The 23,901-nt window shown below is 47.5% G+C and overlaps 1 protein-coding gene across 2 annotated transcripts in view; it reads left to right on the top strand.

Annotated features, from left to right (window-relative positions):
- LOC123347057 (bMERB domain-containing protein 1-like) overlaps positions 1-23,901 on the top strand; it is a 55,412-nt gene that overhangs the window by 8,656 nt on the left and 22,855 nt on the right. For both annotated transcript variants that reach the window (XM_044984496.1, XM_044984497.1), the window contains exon 2: positions 8,423-8,540. In XM_044984496.1, the coding sequence (XP_044840431.1) occupies positions 8,423-8,540 (118 nt within the window). The remainder of the gene's footprint in view (positions 1-8,422; positions 8,541-23,901) is intronic.

Here is a 23,901-nt window from a genome sequence, read left to right as displayed (position 1 = left end):
GGAGCATTTCTGATTCCATCCGGTAGAGGAAAATGGCTCACAGACACACTAGCTAATTCCTTGTAGTACATTGGTACACTATCTCTAAGGGGGAATGTAGCAGTCATTATACACTAACAGCGCTGAGCTGCACGTTAGGGCAGGAAGTGATGAGGAATCCTGTGCCCAGTTGCTGGTGAAATGTAGCGGAATTACAGATAATCTCCTCTTTGTCCCAGATACTTAGGGCTGATGGGTCTGCCCATTGGCAGGAATCATGGCCAGCAGCAGAGCCAGCCTCTGAGCAACCTAACAAGCACAGCTGGCCTGTAGAAGGCTGCCTGCGTGGTTACACAGCCTGATTGATGGGAAGAGTCAACAGACCGGCTCTTAAACCCAGCAGCACCAGCAGTGGTTTGGTGAATGCTCAAAGTGTTTGCTCATGTCTGTGATACTGCCTGCCTTGGCCCCAACCCTGCTCCTGCCTTACCTCACTCCAGGTAACCTGGCTCTGACCCTGGACTCCTAGTCCTGACTTCTGTGCTAACCACTGGGCCTGGCTCCTGCACTCACCACTAGGGATGACCACCCACATCCCAGGCTCTGAAACCCATTGCTGTGGTAATGTGCCTTTGAGAGGCATGCCTAGGGCCAGCGCCCCTGAAACACAGTGCAGGGAAAAGCTGTTACGGCTGTAGCTCATTTTACACTATTAGCAAAGCCAAGACACAGTAGAGGAACCAGAGAAATAAACCTGGTTGTGCAGCAATCCCAGGACTGAGCAATCAGCTCGAAGGGAGGTGATGTTAGCAGTCAGCTGTGTGACAGACCAGAGCCTGCAGGTGACTAAGGAGGAACAGGGGAACTAGAGATGAGGACTCCTGTTGGTACAGAGGGACTTTAGCCCATGCTGTCTCACAAACCAGCTCCTTTCCACACTGCGTGGGGCTCTCCTGCAGCACTTCCTATTTATGAATCAGGAGTGAAAGTAGAGGCGAAACCTCTGCAGACTGTGCTGCAGACACCCACACCAAACCCTTTGTTAACTTACACCCGAGGCTGCTCACGTGTACTTCCTCACAGCCACCCAGGCGGTAAAAGGCCAGGAAATCACAAAGCAATATTTGCAGTCAATACAATGCCAGTCTCCAGATTTTAGCTCACTCTCGTCATGACACTCCAGACCCAGGGCGTGACCCAGAGCCCGTTGGAGTCGATGGAAAGCCTTCCATGGGGTTGAGCAGGTTTTGGTTCTGGCGAGGCCCATGTCTAGCACACTCACTCTCAATGCAGCAGCACTGTCGCCCTCCGCACACACATCTCAGAGCTGAAGAAAGAGGGTCGTTCTCCATTAAGACTTTATCCAAAGACCACTGAAGCCAGTAGAAAGACTCCCATTAACGTGACTAGGATTTGGAATGGTCCCAGGGAACCGGGACAACAGCTTGTGAGCCATGTGTCCACTCAGACCGACCCAGGTTGATCACATTGCAGATATCCAGCCCTGCCAGCCGCTGGTCCACACCCCAAGAATTATCCTTCTAGGTTAGTCATGGAATAATTGTGAAGACACAAGGAGGGCTGAGAAAATCCTCAACTGCTGGCAGGTGATTGTGGGACGTGAGAGAAGGGGGAAACTGGATGATCCATTCTTCACGACACATTATCCATTCAGCTCCTGTTCAATGGGTTTGAAATTTAAAAAAAGGCAGGTGCATCCCTCCCAATAGCAGAGCTGCTGGGGCCACACAGATGATAATACTAAGCACTTTCCACCTGAAGATCTCTCAGTGTTTTGCTAATGCTAATTGTGTGCTCAATAATCCATCTTTAAGCCTCACCGGCTTAAAGCCTTTACTTCTAGAGCAAAATTCTACCCTCCGATCTGGCCTGTGGATTGTAGCTTCATTTTCTGCTCTCTTTGCATGGACAGAGCTCCCAGAGAGAGAAGGGAGAGCAGGGTATCAGAGTTGGGATGTGCCCGTGGATGATCGGAAAGCAGAATTTGTCCCTGCCACTTGATGCTTTTTAAATGTTTCTTATATAGTCTGGCCTTGCTATCGCTCATGAGCTCCTGGCACTTCTCCCACTGTTTGTACATTGTCGGAAAGATGGATTATTGAACCTGCCATAAATTTGTCACTGTATATCATTGATAGTGAGCAAAAGTGACGCACGTCTGATAACTAAAGAGAGCTTTGAAGTGGAAGGTTATAGGAACTGGGACTGGAACAGAAAACTTTGACACGCCGCATAAAAAAATGGATTGGAAGTGTCTGCCGTGGTAAGAGATTCAGGCTCTGTTGCACAGCCCAAATCGATGAGATGTCTTTCCAGGTAAAGTGGCAGGGAGGAGGTGGTGTCTAGTGAGTAGAGCAGACAAGTGGAAGCCAGGATTGCTGGATTCTGATCCTAGTTCTGTCACCGAATGGCTGAGGAAGGCACTTCACCTGCCGGGAAATGTGAATAATAAAACGCACATATCCCAGAGGAGCGCCGTGAGGCTCAATGAATGTTTATAAAGTGCTTTGAGATCCTGGGATGAACCGTATGAAGTATCAGATTATAGGCTTTTCAGGGAAGGGACGACCTTTCTGTTATGTTTGTACAGCACCTAGCACAATGGCGCTCTGACTGGGGCTGCTAGTCGCTCCAGCAATTCAAATAAGGATTCATTTCAGAGGTCCCTGAGGGAGAGCTAGCATCGTGTCTGTGCCCTTTCGTCCTAGGAGCAGACAGTTGTTTCCTAGCCACTCACCAGTCTCATTTAGATTTTCAGATAAAGGTGAATTATAATGAGGCAGCTGATATATTAGGGCTGTGAGAAAACTTTGAAGAACCAGGGGACCGGCTGATCTCAGTGGGTCTATCTGCACTGCAATACAACCCCACAGCACTGAGTTTCAGAGCCCAGCTCAGCTCAAAATTGCAGTGTTGCTGTTTGGGCTCTGAGACCACCTCACTTCACAGAGTCTCAGAGCCTGGACTTCAACATCTACACTGCAACTTTTAGCCCAAACCCTAGTCAGCTGACCTAGGCCAGCCACAGCTGTGCCATGGGTCTTTCATTGCAGTGTATATGTACCCAGTGTTGCAGGCAACAGACCTATCACCACAGAGCTCACACACCTGGGGATGTGAGACTAGAACCAGTGTCCTGAAGCTCTGACAAATCAAGCCTTTCCCATGCTAGCACTCCTTGAGCTGGCTGTAGAAACAGGTGCTTTAGTCTGTCTGCCTCAGTCACCAGAGGGCAGCTACACTCAGTCTCACTTACAAAGCCAAGACACTGTAGCTTTGCTGTTCTGACCCTGCCTGAACCCTTGATATATTTTATCTTGTACACTGTGCACTGCCGAGATTCTGGTTCCTGAATGATGGTTCTCGAACACAGTGAATCAAAACTTCATCAAAGGGGGTTGGCTCTGGTGGGATGATTGGTTGTTTTTTTGCCACTTTGTAGCAAAATAAACAGATGGGGAGAGAGTGCAAGCCAGCTTTAATGGACCCCCCCTCCCCTCCGGCTGCAATCTCATGCACAGCACCAGGATTTAGTTGATAAATGTCAGATAATGAAAGTTACTAACCTGTTCTGCAGGAATGTTGCTAAGGCAGATCCACTCCAGCTTTCTTTGTTACTCCTGGGGGAATTCTGCATCAAAAGATTAAAATTTCTGTGCACAATATTTTAAAATTCTGCAGTTTATTTGTCAAAATAACACAATATAATCAAGCCAGTTTCAATTATTTTGGTATTTTGTTTCAAAATGCCCGTCTGCGAGTCTGTCTGTAACAATACAGACCAACCCCCCCAAAAAAAGATTCAGAAAATGTTTTTGATTAATAGATTCCTTACTAGGAATTAATACAGAACTTTGAGTAATAATTCATTTAAACTGCAATACAGAAGCAGTGCAAAGAATTGGGGAAGTCAGGGGTAACAGAGGAGCTGAGGGAGAGGGAAGTAATTGCTGGGAAGCAGGCTGGGAGTGAACCTGGGGGGTTGTTGGGTGTGGATGGGAGAAGTATGGAACAGTTTGTTTGTTTGTTTTTGAGAGTAGGAGGGATTATTGGGGAGACTCCCCTATGCAGACACTGGCTGACCCTCTAGCCTCTCCCATTCAGTCAGGCACAGCTGCCCCTGTCTCCATGTGGCTCTGCACACCCACTCAGCCACCTCCATTCCATATGTTCCTGCAGCCACACTCAGCAACACCTCCTCTCCCATCCCCATGTTTTCCTGCACCCCCACGCCAATTCAGCCCCTGCTCCAGTCTGTCCCTGCCCCACTAACCCTTCTGAACCACAGTCTGTGTGCCCCCCAGAAGCCCTGTGTGCACCATGCTGTCCCCCTCCCCCATCCTATGCCTCCTCACTTGCCCCATGGACAGGGCGCCGTGGGGTAAATAGCCTCTCCTCCTCTCTGTCTGCAGCTTGCTGCTCCCACCAAGGTTCCCTCTGTTCTGGCACCACAGCAGCCTCTAGTGGTAAAAAAGTGTAACTGCAGCACCTATTTGGCAGAATGTATTTTCTGCAGAGAAAAAAAAATTCTGCAGGGGACATGTATTCTGCATGTGTGCAGTGGTGCAGAATTCCCCCAGGAGTACTTCATACAGCAAGTCTAGAGCTTTACTGCTACAAACCACAGCAAGCCCATAGGTTACAGGCACAAGGGGGAATCTGTGCTTCCTTCCCTCTGCACTCTGCATTCCCCTACAGCCCAGAGCTGCTCCTGTGGGCCCCCACCTGCCCACTGTGCTCCTTCCACCCCTCCCATGTCCTCCCCCCACCTCATCACATGCCCTGCATAAGCAGAGCTGTGCAAATAACAAATATCTGTGTTTGGTAGCTGAACCAAAAACTCAAAAATGAATTCTGTTTGGGTCAAACAAAACAGTTTGGGGATTTAAAAAAAAAATCAAAGTGAAACTTGAAACCAAAAGTCCCTTTGAGTCAAAAACTTGAAACATTTTAACCCCCCACCCCTCCCACACACACACCTGAAACAAAAGGCAAATCTGACACGAATTTGCAAAATGTTTTGGCTGACCCAAATCTGCATTTTTCGGTGAAAAAATAAACCTCAGTCCAAAAATTTTTGCACAGCTCCACTCAACAGCCTAAACCTGTGGGGGAAGGGGTGCAGATGTACTTGCCCAGGCAGAGGCTGCTCTTGTGCCCTTAATAAGGATCGGCGACAGGCTCCCTCCCAAGCACTGAGGAAGTCAGCAGGCAGGCGCTCCACTCCCATCTTCCCTCACTCTCCGCTCCCATGCTCTGACCACTGCACAGAGCTCTGTCCCCTGCACAGAGCTCTGTCCCATGTTGTCTCCTCCTGCACCAGTGTGCTGGGCTCAGTGAGAGCAGGGCAGGGGAACCACTGCTATGCTGGTCCTCCTGCTGTCCCCCTCACCCTCAGATAGGGGGTGCTAGGATGCACCCTGACCCCCCACCCCAGTGCTTCGCCAAGCCCAGCTAGCCAGGCTGGTGCCAGGGAGTGTCTCTTCCCCTACGCCGGTGCATTCAGCCTGAGCAGGGAGAGCAGGGCATGTCTCCTCTTTGGCTTGAGAAGCTAGCTGTGGTGTTGGCCCATAGCCACACCATTTCTGCATCCCCTGTTCAGCGGGGTCCCCAGGGAGGGACAGCGATTTTTATTCATGCAGAATATAAATTGTCCAACAGGTGAGGTCGGGGCCTGCAAGATGGCTGGGAGGGAGTCCCCACCAGGCACCCAATGGCCCTCGCGTCCTGGAATGGCAGATTCCAGTTAGCTGCACCCTCAGTAGGGTGCTGTTAGGAGCTTGATTGGAGGACCACAGTGGGAGGCTGGGTTATGTAAGCATCCCTATTGGCAGGCCCAGGCCCCTCTCCAGCCAGAGCACAAAACGGCGGTAGGGTGGGGGAAAGCTTAATCAGTGTGGATTCCTCTCTGTGAGGGAGGAAGCAGCACCCTGCACTGGGGGCTGTGGGTTAACGATGGCACCAACTGATTCTGGCTCAGATCCTGGCAGGTAAAAGCCTTTCAGGTCTCCACCCGGGGGCTGAGCACTTTGGAGACAATTAGAGGGAAAGGGTTTTTGGTTTTCTTAGAGGGGTCACAAGGTGCTTGACAGCCGGGAATGAGGAGACCCAGCCAGGGCTCTGATCTGTGCTCTGGAGCTGAGCAATGCTGCAACAGTGAAACCTGTGGTGACTCTTCACCACATCCTCACCCTGGCCTTAGGAGACCACTCACCACTAAAGATGGGCCTAAGATGTGGAGTTCAGGCCTAGCTCACAACGGTGGCAAAGTCCAGAAGGAAGTGGTGTTGGGGATGTGGGGAGAGGTTGGAACTAGGATCTTGGGCTGGGCCCATCACTGAGGCGTCTGGGCTGGCCACTGTCAGTCACTGGATTCACTGGACTATGGTTCTGATCCAATCTGACAGTCCCTATGTTCCTGTGTAAAAACAGCATGTTGAATAGAACCTGATTAACGACATGTACATAACAAGCAATGCACAATTGATGTAGTCCTTTAAACTGGAGGGAGGGTCCTGCAATGTGCAGATGTTTTCTACCTTGGCTCGTAGGGTTAGTTCTTGGAACAGTAAGTGCCAGGTAACTCTTCATGTTGTCCCTCAGTTTATGTTGCGTATACAGTTGCTCAGACGCGCCTCATGCCCTAACAGTGATGTAAGGATAACCGAAGGTGGAGTGTGTCCCTGCTCGTACCCTGTTTCATGGCAAAAAAACATGGTCTATGGGCCTGCCTCATCTCCAGCAGGCAAAACACAAGCACCTTAGAATTATCAGAAGACTCAGAGATGCAGATTCATTTTCCCCTCCAGCAGTTTTTGTCTCATTTATTCTCTTGCTGCTTTACGGAGGATGAGGTCTCTGGTGTTTCTAGTATTTATCGTCAGAGTAAAGTCTGGTGACTCACTGGCTTTGAAAGACTAATTAGCGAATCTAATGAAAGAAGGGGAAATGACAGAGCTTACTTAATGCTTGGCCTCTCTGGCTTGCCTGCTTCGGAAGCATCCTCTCACAGTGGGCCCTTCATGCATATTGCATGCTAGTTAGGAGGATAGAGTTCACCTGAGCCAGCCTTGATGGTAATGCGGGTGCTGAGCAGAAGCGTTCCACTGAGGGGCACATCAGGCAAAGTCCAGGAAATAGAAATAAAGGAGAAATCCAGCCGCCCAGCAGCTTTCCATGGGTACGTTGATCCTGAAGCTGATCACGATCTAGAGTGGCACCACTGAAGTAGCACCAGATTTAGGACTCCGGCTTGCAAGCTGCAGAACTCTCTTGGCCCAATCCAGCAACGAACCTGAAGCCATGAAGTGCTCCACTGAAAGAAATGGGCCGGATTCTCAGTTACACTAAGGGCTTGTCTACACAGGGGGGTTATTGTGCACTAACTGGCCAGCTGATACGCCTTCTTTAGTTCACTTTAAAAGTGTAGAAAATTCATTGTGTGCTGAGTTAGTGCAGACTCATGTTTGTGTGCACCCACTGCTTGTTCATGCTCGGTTGGCAGTCCTCCAACTGCTATCTCACACTGCTTTGCATGAGGCCAGGACCGGCTGGGCTGTTTACACCACCTGTGTGCCTTCCACTGCACTGGGGTCAAGTTGACTGAATGTCACTTCACCATTTAAAAACTGGTGCAAAGCCATGATTGGTCTCCTTTTCAATACTCTGCCAGGGTAAAGGGAGCTTCTCATGGCAATATATTCTATTGACATCACAGAACGTTGCAAAGGGGCCTTAGCATCAATAAGAATCGGGCCCAATGAGCTTGAAGTCAGCATGTGCGTACGTGTGCTTTGCTGGCTTGGGCAAGAGTACGCTGCACTTTGCAGGATCGAGCCTGTACTTGGGTGTCCTGGGATCAGCATCTGACCCAGTCTCTCCATGAGTTGTTTTCATAGGTTTACAGGTTCATAGACAATACGGCCAGAAGGGACCATTGTGGTCATCTAGTCTGATCTCCTGTGTAGCACAGGCCAGAGAACTTCCCCGAATTAATTCCTGTTTGAACCAGAGCAGACCTTTTAGCAACACAGCCAATCTGGATTTAAAACTTGTCAGTGATGGAGACTCTACCACAGCCCTCAGTAAGTTGTTCCAAAGGTTAATTACCCTCGCTGTAAAAAGTGCACCTCGTTTCCAGTTTGAATTTGTCTCGCTTCAACTTTCAGCCATTGGATCTGATTTTACCTTTGCCTGCTAGATTGAAGAGCTCATTTTCAAATATTTCTTCCCCATGCAGGTACTTACAGACTGTGATCAAGTGGCTCCTTAACTTTCTCCGTGTCTTTGCAAGGACTTTTCTGGGATATGAACAAGAAACCCTTGTGCGTCCAAAGCAAGAATCAAACCCCTAGATCAACAAGTCACTTTTATTTCTTGTCTCCTGCTTTCTAACCCAATTCATTTCATGTTTCATTTGCAGAAGAAATTGTTTCCATGGCTGATTCGACTACAACCGTGGGTGACATAGAAGGGGAGCTCTTTAAAATCGAGAGGATCAGAGAGGTCCTGGTGAGAAGAGAGTCAGAACTGAGATACATGTGAGTAGGTTGCCAGCTTCCTGTCTCCTCCTTTGGATTTTCCTGTGAGTTCTTCTGGCCCCTGGGTGGTGCATCAGCCATTAGAGTGAAAAGCATCCCCAGGGAACTGCAGAATGAGTCACAGCTCTGGAGATTTTTCCCCACTTGAAAAGGAGCCTGTCTGGGAGAGAATCTGGCTTGACATTAATCACTTGTGAGCAATCCCATTTGAACAGGTTTTGTTACAAAACCAGCCATTTTGTCAAAATTGACAAGATTCCTGCATTGTGAAAAACACCCAGCGGAGTTGGTGAAAAATATCACTGAGAAATTCTCCCACCTGTGTCTCGTGTGACTGGTTCAGTGCCATAGCCAGTGCCTGGTGCAGACTGGGGCAGAAGTGAAAGCAAGGTGTCTGGAGCTCAATCCAGATGTGACTGAGGTTTTCATAGATTTAAGCGAGAAGAGGCCATTATGGTAAACTAGTCCGACCTCCTGCGTGACCCAGGCTGTAGAATTTTACCTAGTAATCCAGGCATCAGGGCCACCACTTCAGGTTGATTTAGAACACATCTTTTAGAAAGAGAAACCCAACCTTGCTTTAAAGACGTCAACTGGTGGAGAAAACACCACATCCCTGGTGAAGTGATGGTGGTGGGTTGGGGGAAAGCAGCCAGAGGAGAAGTCTGAGGTCATATCAGCCCCTTGATTGAGGGAGTGCATCCACCATAGGCCATCCAAATTGGCAATTTAGGGGTGAATTTTGGCTTCCGGCCACAAACTCTAGGATCCCCATGAGACTAGACATTGTGTTTTGGGTGCTTTTGTTTCTGCCACAACTCATACATCACAGTATTGGTGGCTAGAACCATTAATTGGGTCCCCATGATTTGCAGGAGCAAGGACTGTAAAAGGGAGTTTCATCTTTCGTTTTTAAGTGTAACCCTTCTGCCAGGTGGAGCCAGCAGCAACAAGGGCTGGGTTCAGTATCTACGGGTTCCTTTTCAACAATACAACACAAAACCGACTCGAGCTGCCACCCAGTGACCTGGGACAATTACACACCACCCCCTGGGTGCCTCTGAGAGGCAATGCTTCCCCTCTCACAAGCTCAGAGTCTGAGTGTAGCAAAAACTTTTAATAAAAGGAGGGAAGTAACTCAGCATTAATTTGGGAAAACACCGCAACTAGGATTCATAAACATAAATCATGAGCAAAAGACCTACCCCCAAGTAAGCTGGGCAGTGTCCTTTTCACCTCAAGTTCTTAAGTCCAGCAACCCAAAAGTTCCTTTAACTTGCCCGTCCTTTCTCTGCACCCCACTCACAGTTGCTGTCCTTGGCCAGTGCAGCCCCAGAGTTCAGAAGTTCATCCGTAGAGTTCACCTTCCACTCTGGGTGGAACGGGGGGTAAGGAGGCACCTTACATGTTCTGCTGCTTGGGCACTCGCTCATCGCCCCAACAGCCAATTGCCATGCATCTCTGTGGGGCTTTGCTCTGACCCTCTCTGCCAGCCATCCTGCCGGCCACTTCTTTCCACCAACCGCCCTGCAGGCTGTGCCTCTCCACCAGCTGCCCAGCTGGCCACTCACCAAGATATCTTCAGCCCCCCCACACACACACTTAACACAGCTCTCAGTGATTTCAGCTGTTCATGGGGGGGCCTCACTGCTGGTGCACACTGGGCAGTTTCTTGAAATAGAGACACTGTCCCAAAGTAGATCTAAAATTTAGACCTAAGTGTCAGTGATTTCAGCTTTGCAGCATGTAACAAGACTCTCAACTGAGCCTAAATTGACTCTTTTATTTTACTGTGGAAAGAGAAAGGATCAGATGGTGTTTAAAACCCTTAAACAGGGCCCACTCCAGCAAGTATAACTATCCCCACCCCCTCTCAATTCATTGAGCTTTAGAACCCATGTCCCCTGCCTAGCGCCTGCCATTAAGTTGAGGGTGAGTCCCTCCATCAGGATATGCCAGGTACAGTTCTGCTGCCCTCGGTTCACACAACAAGGATAACAACCTTTTATTACTTCTTCCCCAATAACAAGGAGACTGGGGATCCAACACCAGCCACAAGTTATCATTTGGGCAGGCAGTCCCATTATGCTGAACCCCTAGGCAGGGTGGGTGTGTCCACGCAAACGAGAGCACCTCCTGAAGTCCTTTTCCACAGCTCACCACTAGATGTCAGGGGAAAGCTCATTCAGACTCTGCTTACATAAGTTTGTAGCCCTTCCCCTTGTGATGACCCTTCAGTGTGTCATTGACACAAAGCAATGTGGACCAGTCACTAAGACTGAAAGGAACAAGCAGCTGGGCTCTATCTCTGCAGCAGGAGGCTGGTGTGGGGAGTGACATATTCACACATATGGTTCATATGTAAATAGAGTCAGCTAAATGTGGGGTGACCAGGCCCACAACCTTGACACCAGGCCTGTGCAGAGCAATGTGATCAAGGTGGCCAGGAATCAGTTTTGACTGGTGGAGGTGCAGGATGGTAAACAACACAATTTCTCAGACCAGCCTCTCAAAATGCTAAGGCTGGTTCTGCTGAGGGCCCCAAGGCCTTGATACTCAATGATCCAACTGAACCCAGCAGGCTGTGACTAGAGCAATGAGAAGTTTTTGTTTCAGAACCTGATATGACAATGAACCCACTACCTAGCCCAAGGTCATTGGAAGATTTGCTGAGATTCCCCGCAACTTTATTTGTAACTATGACTCATGCAATCGTTTGGTGTCTGAGCACTAAAGGGGGAATTTAAACTGCCTATATCGGAGATAGAACAGCTGGGAGCTGAGCTATGACTTGGCTAACAGCAGGGATGAGCCTACCCTTCGCTTCAGAAGCATGACTCACATGACAGGATCTTAACTACACAAGAAAGTTGCAGTGCTATAGCGTGAGTTGAGAATTTAAACCAATATAGTTAAAGCTGTGCAAAAAGCTGAGGAGACATGCTTATTTCTCGAGCTTGTCAGAAGGCAGAATTTCCATTCCATGGGAAATTCTGAAATTTAAAAAATATAATTCCAAATTGGAACAAAAATCCAAAATCTTGAAATTTCCCATGGAATAAAAAAAAATCCAAAAATTTCCATTTGGTATCACTGAAATGTTTTGTTTCAGTAATGTCAGAACATTGAATTTAGACTTTTATGTTATACTGAAACATTAAATCAAATAGATTATGTGGGGTATGAAATATAATATTAAAACAAAGGTTTTACTGTAATAAACGCTGAAACAAACCATTTTCACTTTATCAGAATGACATGGTTGACATGACTGAAACAAAACAAGAAAGTCAAAATTGTTCCCTTTGAAAATTTCAGTGAAATTTGACACGTTCTTGCAAAATGTTTTGATTTTGACAAACTGCATTTTCAGACTGATTTTTTTCCCCCACAAACTACCCATTTTGCTGTAAGAGGGGATTCTATTTAACTTAAGTTGATTTGGAACAAGTTGAATTAAACCAGCATAAGCCATTCTTACACCAACATAAGAGTGCACATGCAGCCTTTGGTTTAACACTATCAGTTTAAAGGCCAGTTCATGTTATTTCAGTATAACTTTCTCATGTAAACAGGCCTTAACCCCTTACTGGGGTGCTTGGTCCTTTACAGCAGCAATGGGTCATGGGGACATGTAAAAAGGTAGGTAAGTATATTTGGTATTTCCCCCTTCTCCCCTCTCCACTGGTCTCTTCAGTGCTTCAGAGTATAATTTCCCCTTTCTTCAAGTCCTTCCCCAGAGGAGGAGCTTTCCATGAGGCCCTGTGGGATGCAGAAGGATATTCTGAACTGGCCGGTGATGAGGGACAAAATGCCCCCACCCTGTTGGCATGTCCACACTGACCCTGGCTGATGTCGTTTGGGGAGCATGAGCTGGGGCTTGGGACAGGAACCTGAATCTAGCGCAGAGCATTACTTGTCCGCCAAGAAAGAGGCACTCCCAGATATCCGTGTCTGTCTACATGTCGCTCTCAAATAGCCGCATGTCTCAGCCATAGCTGTTTCTGCACTGACCTGTAGCGTCACTGGAAAGCCTCTTCCTAAAACTCTCCTATGCTTCCCCTTCCCAGGCCCTCCTTGGGGAATCCTCTCTGATCAAATCAAGACAAAGGGGAAACACTGCACATGAAAGGCTTGATTAGCATCAGTGGCTGATCCCCAACTACACCATCGCCTTTTCCTCCCTGACTCAGCACAGTGACTGCTGCTGCAGCCTTTGCAGCCAGAAGCCAAGGAAGGGGATTTTCCCTGGGACTGATTTCACTGCTGGACTCAACAGTCTTTGTTAGAACAAAATCCTGAGTCACATCATGACTGAGACAGCCAAACTGCAATGCACAGAGTTCTGTAGCACCTGAGGTAGCTGCCCACATCTTTAATAGGGAGGTGTGGTCTATGCAAAGTGCAGGTCCCAGCATGCAATGCTCCATCTTGATCTGAGCAGTGTACAGGGGCCTTACAGAGGTCAGAAATAGTTCCCTAAGAAAAAGGCCTCTCCAGCTACTCTAGAGCTGGCATATGGGCTCTGTGTCGGCCCTGCTCCCCACCGCTGACACAGAATGGGTATTGGAGGTGGGAAGTGGGAGGCAGTGAGCAGGGTTAGGGAGGGGGTGTAGTTGGTTTGTGCTGCCCTGCATTTATTCCCCACTCATAGAGGACCATGGAAAATAGACTGTATGTTAGAGCAGCCTTTAGGCTGTTCTAACTTATACCAAATGCTGAGCATGGCTTCAGGATATGGGGAGCACAAAAGTGGTTTGAAGCCACTTTAACCCACCCACCTTAACTCCATCTCTGCCCCAAGCACAGGAACCGAGTAAGCACAATTTGGAGTCACGGAAGGATACCAGCCCCTCAGTCTGAACCACTCGGGTTTTGATGCCTTGTGTCAAAGCTGGTTATTTCACTGTAGTTTAGCTTTGCTTTCATTTTTTTTGTACATTTCATCCAAGGATCTCAAAGCACTCTACAAACTACATAAAAGCAGCAAAGAATCCTGTGGCACTGTTGGTGGCACCAGGCATGGCCCAGTGTTAACAGAAGGGTGGAAAATGACAGTGCCAATAAGGCCTCCCTGTATCAGGCCTTTGGCCGGCTTGCTTGCCCGAACCGCTTCTATGTTTAGACTTTAATTAACCCCACAGGCCAGATGGAAAGAATGGAATGTGTGGCAACTAGTTATCAGTACCAGGAGGCAATTATACAGCCTGCTTGCACCTGGCTGAAGGGAGTGAAACAGAATGACCGGTCAAGAAAAGTTACTAACGAGATGATGTATTTTCTGCCAAGTATGATTTAACCTGTTTAGAGTAATTGCTACTTTATAATGTATTTGCTGTATGGGAACTAAAAGGGAGGGAGGAGGGGGGGAGAAGGGGGAGCTGGGCAGTGGGGGGTAATAGAGATGCTTAGCTAAAATCATGTATAAAGAGAGAGAGCTGCTTGTATGGAGGGTGCTTGATTTGAGACGTGTGTCTCCGAGCATCCTACTTTGAGATCTCAAATAAACTTTTTTTTTGCTTCTCCACCCTGGTGTGTCTATTGAAGCGAGGCACTCCGGGCAACGAACCACTGTTGCTGTCGCCTCGGGCCTTTGTGCCGGCAACAGCACCTTATAGACTAACAGATGTTTTGCAGCATGAGCTTTCGTGGGTGAATGCCCACTTCGTCGGATGCAAGAGTGGAAATTTCCAGGGGCAGGTAAATATAAGCAAGCAAGAAGCAAGCTAGAGATAACGAGGTTAGATCAATCAGGGAGGATGAGGCCCTGTTCTAGCAGTTGAGGTGTGAAAACCAAGGGAGGAGAAACTGGTTCTGTAGTTGGCAAGCCATTCACAGTCTTTGTTTAATCCTAAACTGATGGTGTCAAATTTGCAAATGAACTGAAGCTCAGCAGTTTCTCTTAGAAGTCTGGTCCTAAAGTTTTTTTGCTGGAGGATGGCCACCTTAAGATCTGCTATTGTGTGGCCAGGGAGGTTGAAGTGTTCTCCTACAGGTTTTTGTATATTGCCATTCCTAATATCTGATTTGTGTCCATTTATCCTTTTCCTTAGAGACTGTCCAGTTTGGCCGATGTACATAGCAGAAGGGCATTGCTGGCATATGATGGCATATATTACATTGGTGGATGTGCAGGTGAATGAACCGGTGATGGTGTGCCTGATCTGGTTAGGTCCTGTGATGGTGTTGCTGGTGTAGATATGTGGGCAGAGTTGGCATCGAGGTTTGTTGCATGGATTGGTTCCTGAGCTAGAGTTACTATGGTGCGGTGTGCAGTTACTGGTGAGAATATGCTTCAGGTTGGCAGGTTGTCTGTGGGCGAGGACTGGCCTGCCACCCAAGGCCTGTGAAAGTGAGGGATCATTGTCCAGGATGGGTTGTAGATCCCTGATGATGCGTTGGAGGGGCTTTAGCTGGGGACTGTATGTGATGGCCAGTGGAGTCCTGTTGGTTTCTTTCTTGGGTTTGTCTTGCAGTAGGAGGCTTCTGGGTACACGTCTGGCTCTGTTGATCTGTTTCCTTATTTCCTCGTGCGGGTACTACAAACTACATCATTACAAATGATCAGTCTAGTTATGCCGTCCTACACCCTTCTGTAGGACAGGTATAATTCTCCCTATCTTACAGATGGGGACATTGAGTCACAGAGAGGTGATGTGACTTGCCCCAGGTCACCTGCATGTCAGTGACAGTCAGAAATAGAACTCGAGTGAGTCCTGGATACAAGTCCTCTTCTCTAACCAGTAAACATACTCCCTTCCTCAGTGGGTTTTAAAACTTGAACTAGCTCCCCAAGAAACAGTGGCATCTCCTGTGTGGCTTCTCTGCTATCTCGGAAGCATAAATAAGTCTGAGTTCATTTGATTTGGTTTGAGAGTTACTCACTATCCAAATTCTAACAGACTGGCTCATCCTGCTAGTGGAAGATTGCAGCATTGGGCCCTAGATCCAGTAGAAAATAACCTTATGTTATTTTGTTATGTTATTTTCATAGCTGAAGTAACAGCTATGAATGGTACATGGCTATGAATGGGAGGAAGGTCAATGCATTTCATTGTGACTTTATTTGCTTATGTGCCTGTGTGAGGCAGGGTCCTAGGGGCGCAGACATCACCCATTTAGGCATATAATGCAGCAGCCCGTGTTTGAACGCTGGCTTCAGAACTCCATGCTGCGTCCCGTGTTCACACAGTGTCGCACACTTGTACCAGTTCCACTAGGGGATTCCAAAGCAGCACCAGCAGCTGGACTTCCGCAGACGGCCAGGCAGTCCCAGCTGAGCACCAAGGGCTCGTTCAGTCACATTCCCAAGTAATGAACTGACCCCACATGACTTGGAGCTGACACGACAGCCCGGATCCCACCCTGGGGTGTTCCAATGGGCACCTGGGCGTGTAAGTGCCACTGATAGTATCAGCATCTTTATGTGGGATCTGGACATCACATCCCTCCCTCTGTGTTTAAAAACTGGACTAAGAGGTGAACTCAGAATCCTCATTGCAAACACCTGCCACTCAACTCATGAGGACCCCATTTAATGGTGTGATCTATCAGCCATATGAATCACGTTACCCAGTGCACCCTATGGCCACTTTGCAGCTTACACTAGTCTCTAGTTGAGTGCTTCAGGCAGGAGCAGAGGAGCTGCTGTTTCTTTGGCTGCCTGAAAGCCACCTGACATGGGATTTGTTCTACACCCTGTGGATAAGCTCATTAAACAAAGCGCTGAAGGTGCCTGACAGGCACCCGCCACCAACAGGAAGTGTCAAATGAAGGACATGACCATGCTTGTATTGGCACAACCTGCAAGACTTTGTCCTGTTGCAGTCCTAATTCCATGTGCAGACGGATCTTGGCAGTGCAGTGAGGGAAGGGGTCACAGGCCCTGACTTGCATTTTTCCCCAGTGGGTGCTCCACCCCTTCTCACCCCTGCTCCTCCCCCGAGGCACCCCCCCTACCCGCCTTCCGCTCTCTCCTCTATGCACCCCGAACAGCTGATCGGCCGCCAGCCCTGGGGCTGGAACCAATGTGGCTGGTGGGTGCTGAGCACACCCTATTTTTTTCCATGGGTGCTTGAGCCCAAGAGCACCCATGGAGTTGGTTGCACGAGGCTGCCGTTGCAGCATCCCTCATCTCCACCCTAAGCGAAGAGGCAATGAAACGCTTCTTCCACTCAGCCCAGGAGGTTTCCTTTGCACGTACGCCTGTGACCCAAAGCAGAGCTGACAGCCCTCGTTTCACAAAAGCCAGGGTGAGTGGGAGCTGGTTATTGCAATGCTAATTGGCCTGTGAGCGAGGAAGGAAGGAAAAAGCAGCCAGAGAATGGGCCTTTCTCCCGGTGTCTCCATTTCTGTTGTTAATTTCAGCACAGACGATTGCTCCTAAAATCAGAGATTACCTGGGAGACAGAGTGTGGCATCTCAGCCGCTTTCATTGGCTACACTCTAAAGCAGCAGGGACCAATGGAAAGTGGGGCTCCAGGGCGCGATCCCTGCTGCCCAGTGGAATTCATAGCCCCGAGTCAGGCCCCCCAGGTCCCCATACAGTGCCTGGGGAGTCAGTCACTAGGAATGGGGTTCACAGAAGCTGGCAAGTGGAGTATGTGGCGGGTAAATTATCCAGGAGTGAAGTGCCGAGGAAAGAGGAGCGGCCTAAGCCCTGCCCCTCAGAGGTAGCTGGGTGCCTATGTCTGGGCTGAAGGGAGGCACCTCCCTCTGCTTGGGATTCACAGCCAGGAACCCTCTCCTGGAGTCAGGCTACGGCAGGCCAGAGCCAGGAGCCTAGTGCTGGGGTGGCCAACCTGCACCTGAGAAGGAGCCAGAATTTACCTATGTACATTGCCAAAGAGCCACAGTAATACCTCAAAAAGAACAAGAGTACTTGTGGCATCTTAGATACTAAAAAATGTATTTGAGCATAAGCTTTCGTGGGCTACAGCCCACTTCATCGGATGCATGCAGTGGAAAATACAGTAGGAAGATAGATATATACATATATACACACAGAGAACATGAAACAATGGGTGTTACCATAGACACACTCTAAGGAGAGTAATCAGTTAAGATGAGCTATTACCAGCAGGAGAGAAAAAACTTTTTGTAGTGGTAATCAAAATGGTCCATCTGCAGCAGTTGACAAGAAGTTGAGAGGAACAGTGGGGGGGGGGGAATAAACAGGGAGAAATAGTTTTACTTTGTGTAATGACCCATCCACTCCCAATCTTTATTCAAGCCTAATTTAATGGTGTCCATTTTGCAAATTAATTCCAATTCAGCCGTCTCTCGTTGGAGTCTGTTTTTGAAGTTTTTTTGTTGTAATATTGTGACTTTTAGGTCTGTAATCGAGTGACCAGGGAGACTGAAGTGTTCTCCGACTGGTTTTGAATGTTATAATTCTTGACATCTGATTTGTGTCCATTTATTCTTTTATGTACATTGGCCAAAATAGTGCCTATTTCAAGGGTAGTTAGGCACTTAAATATGTCTTAGGATCTGGGCCTAAGTGTATACTCACTTTTGAAAATGGGACTTAGCTGTCCAAGTCACTTAGGCCATGCAATGCTGAGCAGAGCAACACCTAAATATCTTTAAAAATCTGGGCCTAAGTGACTAAATCCCTTTTGAAAATGCGACTTGAGATCTTAAACCACTGAGGTGCTTTTGAAAATTTTACCCAAGGACTTTTGGCTCAGCTATACCAACAATGACAGGGCTCTTTGTTTAACTGGACAATTCTGAAATGACAGAAGATTCCAGCAATGAATATACGGTACTAATGCACCAATGGGTGTCTTAATTTTTAATTTAAAGGACCCAGAGATTTACCTCAATTTTTGCAGAAATTCCCCTATCGACAGTTATACTGGAACACTCCATACTGAGCAGGGTTAGGTAGTGATATCACTGCTTATTGTGGACTTTATTATGAAAACCTGCTAATACTTGTTTCAATGCATTTAAATAGACCTCTGTTCTTCTAAGAATATGTCTATACTGCAATGAAGGGATGTGATCACAGCTCATGTAGACGTACCCGCACTAACTTTAAAAGAGTGAGGTCAGGTCCCAGGCCAGTGAAGCTGTGGCAGCGCGCACTTCAGCACAGGCTGTACAAACCCACCGAAACCCTGGGTAATTACTGGCTGGACTAGACTGTGCTGAAGCAAGTGCTGCAGCAGGTTTACCGCTCCATTAAAGGTATCTTGAGTGTGACTGCTCAAGGTGTAATCACACCTTGTGATTGCAGTACAGACATGCCTTAAGAGAGAAGCTTCACCTTTGCCTGTGCTCAGGGCTGGCTCTGGCTTTTTTGCCACCCCAAGCAAAAAAAAAAAAAAAAAAAAAGCGGGGTGGGGTGGGGTGGCCGGAACAGCAAAGCAAAAAAAACCACCCTGCGGCACAACCGGAGCGGTAAAGCAGGAAAAAAAAAACCTGCGGGGCAGCCGGAGCCGGGGTGCAGGGGGACTCCCTGCGCTGCAGATGTGCCCCGGCTAGCGGAGGGAGGGGAAGGGAGCGGAGGGCAAGAGGAAGGGAGCGGGGGGAGAGGTGGCCAGGGGTTCAGCGGGGTGCTCACCACACGGCCCTGACCACTGCGCCGCCTACCGGGAGGGCTCCGGGTTTTCTGCAGACCTGGCACTGACTGGGGCAGAGGGAGCACGCAGCCTGCTCCCAGCAGGGCACACCCCTCCTCCGTGCCGCTGTCCCCTACAGGGCGACCAGAGCAGCGAACAAAAAAAAAAAAGGGGCTGTGCCGCCCTAGGATTGGACAGAATGCCGCCCCGTAGAATCTGCCACCCCAAGCACGAGCTTGCTCAGCTGGTGTCTGGAGCTGGCCCTGTGTTACACTTGCTAACGTCAGTTCAGCTTGACTAATGTTAGCAATGCGGGGAGCTAGCGTGGCTAGGTTGCTGCCAGCATTTTAAGTGCCATGTCATGCATTTGATGTGCTCCTTTATTATACGTATGATTGGGGCCTGGCTTTTCCCTCAACCCAAATGTCCATCAACTTCCAGGCAGTTATTCCTGATTTGCACAAACGTGAGCGAGAGACCAGGGCATGCTCATTTGTCCTTGATTGCAAATCACACTAGAAATCAGCAGAAGTTTACACAAGGACTTCTTACGGCGACAAGTTAAATTCCAGTCATGTTTGTCAGCAGTGGGATGGGAAAACATTTCCTGGCCATGCCCATTTACATCCTGCAGAACTAAAAGGGTGAATGTATCACCGATCAAAAAATAAGTTGATATCTGCTGGTACCTAGAATGACAGAAGAACATTTTTAGATGTGTTGAAAAGAGCTTTGGGGGTCTGATCTTCCTGCACAGCCTCAGAAACTGTGCCTACAATTATACATTATGCACTGAGCCATTCCTTTGTTATTTATTGAACATAAAAGATAAAAGCGCTTTTCCCTTCATTGTGCTCCCAGAGTAGCATTAGTTCTTCGGCCTTCATGTTCCTTTAGGTGTCAGCCAATGGTACAAAACAACAATAATTCCTTTTGTGAGAAAAGTAATTGAATCTCCTTAATGCCACATTACGTACAGAAATAATCTCGCTGAGCACTTACCTTCCTGATTCTAAAGGACTAAATACAGCGATGCAGAACATGGGAGAATTTCCATCAATAGTCATCCTCTCTTCGACTTAATTTTGCTACAATAAGGTTAAGAATCCAAGGTCACCTCTACCGGTGTGGCACAGAAACTGGGAACAGTGTGTGGGCTATAGGGAACCTGCTTAAAGATCATAAAAAAGCCAGTATGAAATTGGGCCACGTATGCTAGACACAGAATCATGGAGGAAGGAGGAAATAGCGCCAATCTGTTTAGCTCTGTTGAGACTGCCCCAGGTAAACCGTCTTCAGCAACAAACAGATCCTCAAAGGTATTTCAGTGCCTGGCCCATTCATTTGGGGATCTGGGTCCTCTTCACTAGAAATATATAAACTAATAAAAGAGAACTGAAAAAAGAGCAAGGGAGATGTTTAAAGTGCTGGAAGAATTCATTTATGGGGTACGATAAACGTCTATAGCTCCCTCCCACTGTAAATACGCGGTTCTAAAAATTAAAAAGACTCCACTGAGCATGCTCCAGCCCCACAGCCTGCCCCCACTTCTTCTTCTTCTTCTTCTTCTTCTTCTGGATGATGGAGATTTAGAGCAACAACTATAATTTTACGTTCAGGTGGGTAAGCCAGATAATTGCATTAGGAGTAGCGGAGTGTAACGCTCCTTCCTATTTGTGAATCAGGCATTAAGTCGTTATATGCTCCACAGTCTGTTCTGGGTGACCACAGTGGAGCACCGGAGAGTTTTTAATTTTCCATTAGTGCATCAAGTAGCCACATATGCCATGGTTTGTGCAGATGCCCTTTAGGGTTTCCTATAAGTTTTGTGGAAGATCAAGGCCAGGAATCTGAACCCCACGGAGCCTCACACATGGTAGGCATGGCACGAGAGCCCCAGGTGGGAGCATGTACCAGCAGCAGCCAACACTGTATTGGGATTCAGTAGGAAACCATGATTTCAAGTCGCAGCTCCTCAGCTGGCTAATATTAATAAAGGTGTGACTGTCCCAGCCCTGCAGGTATCATTCATCCCTTCTACAAAGGGATGAGAGGTTTGACAAGGTCACTTCTGACAGAGCTGGGCATTGACCTTAGATCTTATGGGCATTTGTACACAGCGATGCCCAGGAAAGTTAAAATGAACTAGAAGCTGAAAGCCTGTCCTGGCACACGAGTGTAATTCATAAAGTCATGCAGCCCAAAATGGCGGAGAACTTAAAAAATTGGTTGGTAAGAGAATGTGAATCCCAGTGATGCCTGAACATGGTGATATTCTGAACAAAAAGGGCTCTCAGCCAGGTTGCAGCTGTTTTTATTGCTTCACACTGACTCAGAGGACTAGAATGGCTATCAAGTGATGTCTGGGGTTACTGTGTTTGCTGGTTGTGTTGTGTGGATGCTTGTGTTGATTTGTGTGTGGATTGTGTGGTGCTGAGAGAGTTGTCTTGATTTGTGCAGGTGGTGAATGAGGAATGTGTGCTGTGGCGAGGGGCTACATGTGTTTGTGGTTATTGTCTGCTGGTTGTGTTGCTGTGTGGGTAGTTGTGTGGATTTGTGTCTAGGGCGGGTTGTGGTGGGAGATTGTTGATGAACGCAGGTGGTGGTTGGGCATATGGCTGTGGCAGTTGGGCTAAGTAATCCACCATCTGTGCAGTCTCTCTCCTACAACCAATGAAATTGCTGCATGCAAATTAAGTGTCAAGTAAGGGTGGTGATTGGTTGAGTCACCTCTGATATCACAATGGTCTAGGAGTCTTGGTATGTCATAGATACACACCTTACTGTAGCTGGCCACCTCACCATAATCTATAAAGGCAAAATGCCTGGGAACTTAAAAATTGGCTGGTAACGAACAGTGAAATCCAGTGATGGTTCAACCTGGTGATAGTCTCAAAAAAGAGCTCTCAGCCATGCTTGTAGCTGTTTCTAAACTTCACACTGACTCTTCATACACAATAGGCTTCAGTGTGACAATCCTGGAATCTTATTGTGTAGATTACCTAAAGGTGTGTGTGGCAGGGCAGGGGTAAAACCCCCTTTAAAGCCCTGCCAAAATGCTGGCTGCAGTCTGCTCTCCGGCCAGGAAGCCAGGGTAGAGACACAGGTATTCAGCAAAAAGAACAGGAGTACTTGTGGCACCTTAGAGACTAACAAATTTATTTGTCTATGCAGGGGGATTGGCACAATTCCACAAAATGGAATTTCAGGATGAGATATTCAAAAGCACCTAAGGAAATTAAGTGTCCAACTCCCATTGGCTTTCAGTGGAGGACAGATACCTAAATCCCCTAGTGCTTTTGACAATGCCACCCTCTGTGGTTTTGTTTTTCAGTTCTCTTTTTTAAAAAACATAGGAAATTACAAACAAAAAACTCCATTAAAGCATGTTAAGATTGTACCCTCAAACACTCCAAAGTTAGGGAGTGCCAGAATGAAGGTTGCCTGTTCAACTTGTTCGTTTGACTTATTTGTGCTTGTGTGTTATGATATAAGGTTGGATTTTCAAAAGTGCATAAGTGACTTAGAAGCACAACACTTATGGCAAGTCAATGGAACTTCAGCTCTCAAGTCACTTAAGGTTCTTTTGAATCCTACCTAAGGTCTTTCATTGCATGACTGTGTGCTATTTATTCTACAGGAGTCCTTATTCATTCATGGCACAGGATGGTCAGTGAATGAGTCAGAGGGTTGCAAAAAGCCAACAGCTGTTCTCTGTGTTTAAGCCACTGGACTGGGACCCAGAAGAGCTAGGCTCTGTTCCTGGTTCAGACACAGAATTTCCTGTGGGACGTTCAGCAGGACCGCACTACCGTGCATGTGTAACTAGAGCTGGTGGGACTTTTCTGATAGAATGATTTTCTGGTGGAGAACGCAATTTCTGCAAAGCCAAAATATTCCACAGAAAAATTTTGATTTTGCTGAAAAATTATGAAATCCAAATGATTTTTTTCATTTTGGGTTGGTTTGACCCAAATCAGAATATTTCAATTTTTGAATGGACCCAAAACATTTAGTTTCTAATCAAGTTTAATGAAACTTTAAATTGCATTTTACTGTTCATGGTACATTGTCTCATGGGAGTTGTAATTCTGGCCCCCATTCTCTCCTATGGGCCAGGCTCCCTGGAGGGCTACATCTCCCATAGGGCTATGTGCTGATTGCATTCTGACAGACTTGCGTGGTGAATGATTGGTATCACATGACTCTGGGTGCATTATGGGATTTGTAGTCTGACTGGGGGGGCTGGCCCATAGGGAAAACTGGAGGCATTGGGGTCCTGACAACTCCCATAAGGCTCCAGACTCATGTGACACTCATGATGCATCACCATACAAAGATGGAGTTTAATCTTGACCTGACTGAAAATGAAACCTTTTGGGTTGTTTCAACAAACCCAAATGAAACACCTTGATTCTTGCAATGCCAAAATGTTACATTTAAGTCAAAAATGTCGGAACGACACATTTTGACATTTCTGAATCAAAATACTTCAGAATTTCTGTACCAAGGAAACTTTTGAAATTTCAGCTTTTCATCCTGTTTTGCAATGAAAAATATAGCGTTCAGCAGAGCCCTCACATGCTACCCTTCGTGGATAAATACCACACAAGCGGTGTATTGGTTGTAGTGAGTTTGTCGGGTCTGAGCCAAAAGTTGCTTGTAAAGAACAGTGACCCCTTTTGCCATCTGGCACCACAGCTTGCAACCTAAATAAAAGTTACAATGTGACAAGGAGTGGAAAGCAAACAATGAGGCCTGGGGAAATACAGGAAAGGAGGGCGAGGGGT

This window comes from Mauremys mutica, chromosome 12 (genome assembly GCF_020497125.1).
Source record: "Mauremys mutica isolate MM-2020 ecotype Southern chromosome 12, ASM2049712v1, whole genome shotgun sequence".
NCBI lineage: Eukaryota > Metazoa > Chordata > Testudines > Geoemydidae > Mauremys > Mauremys mutica.
This window is presented reverse-complemented; position numbering and strand designations above follow the sequence as displayed.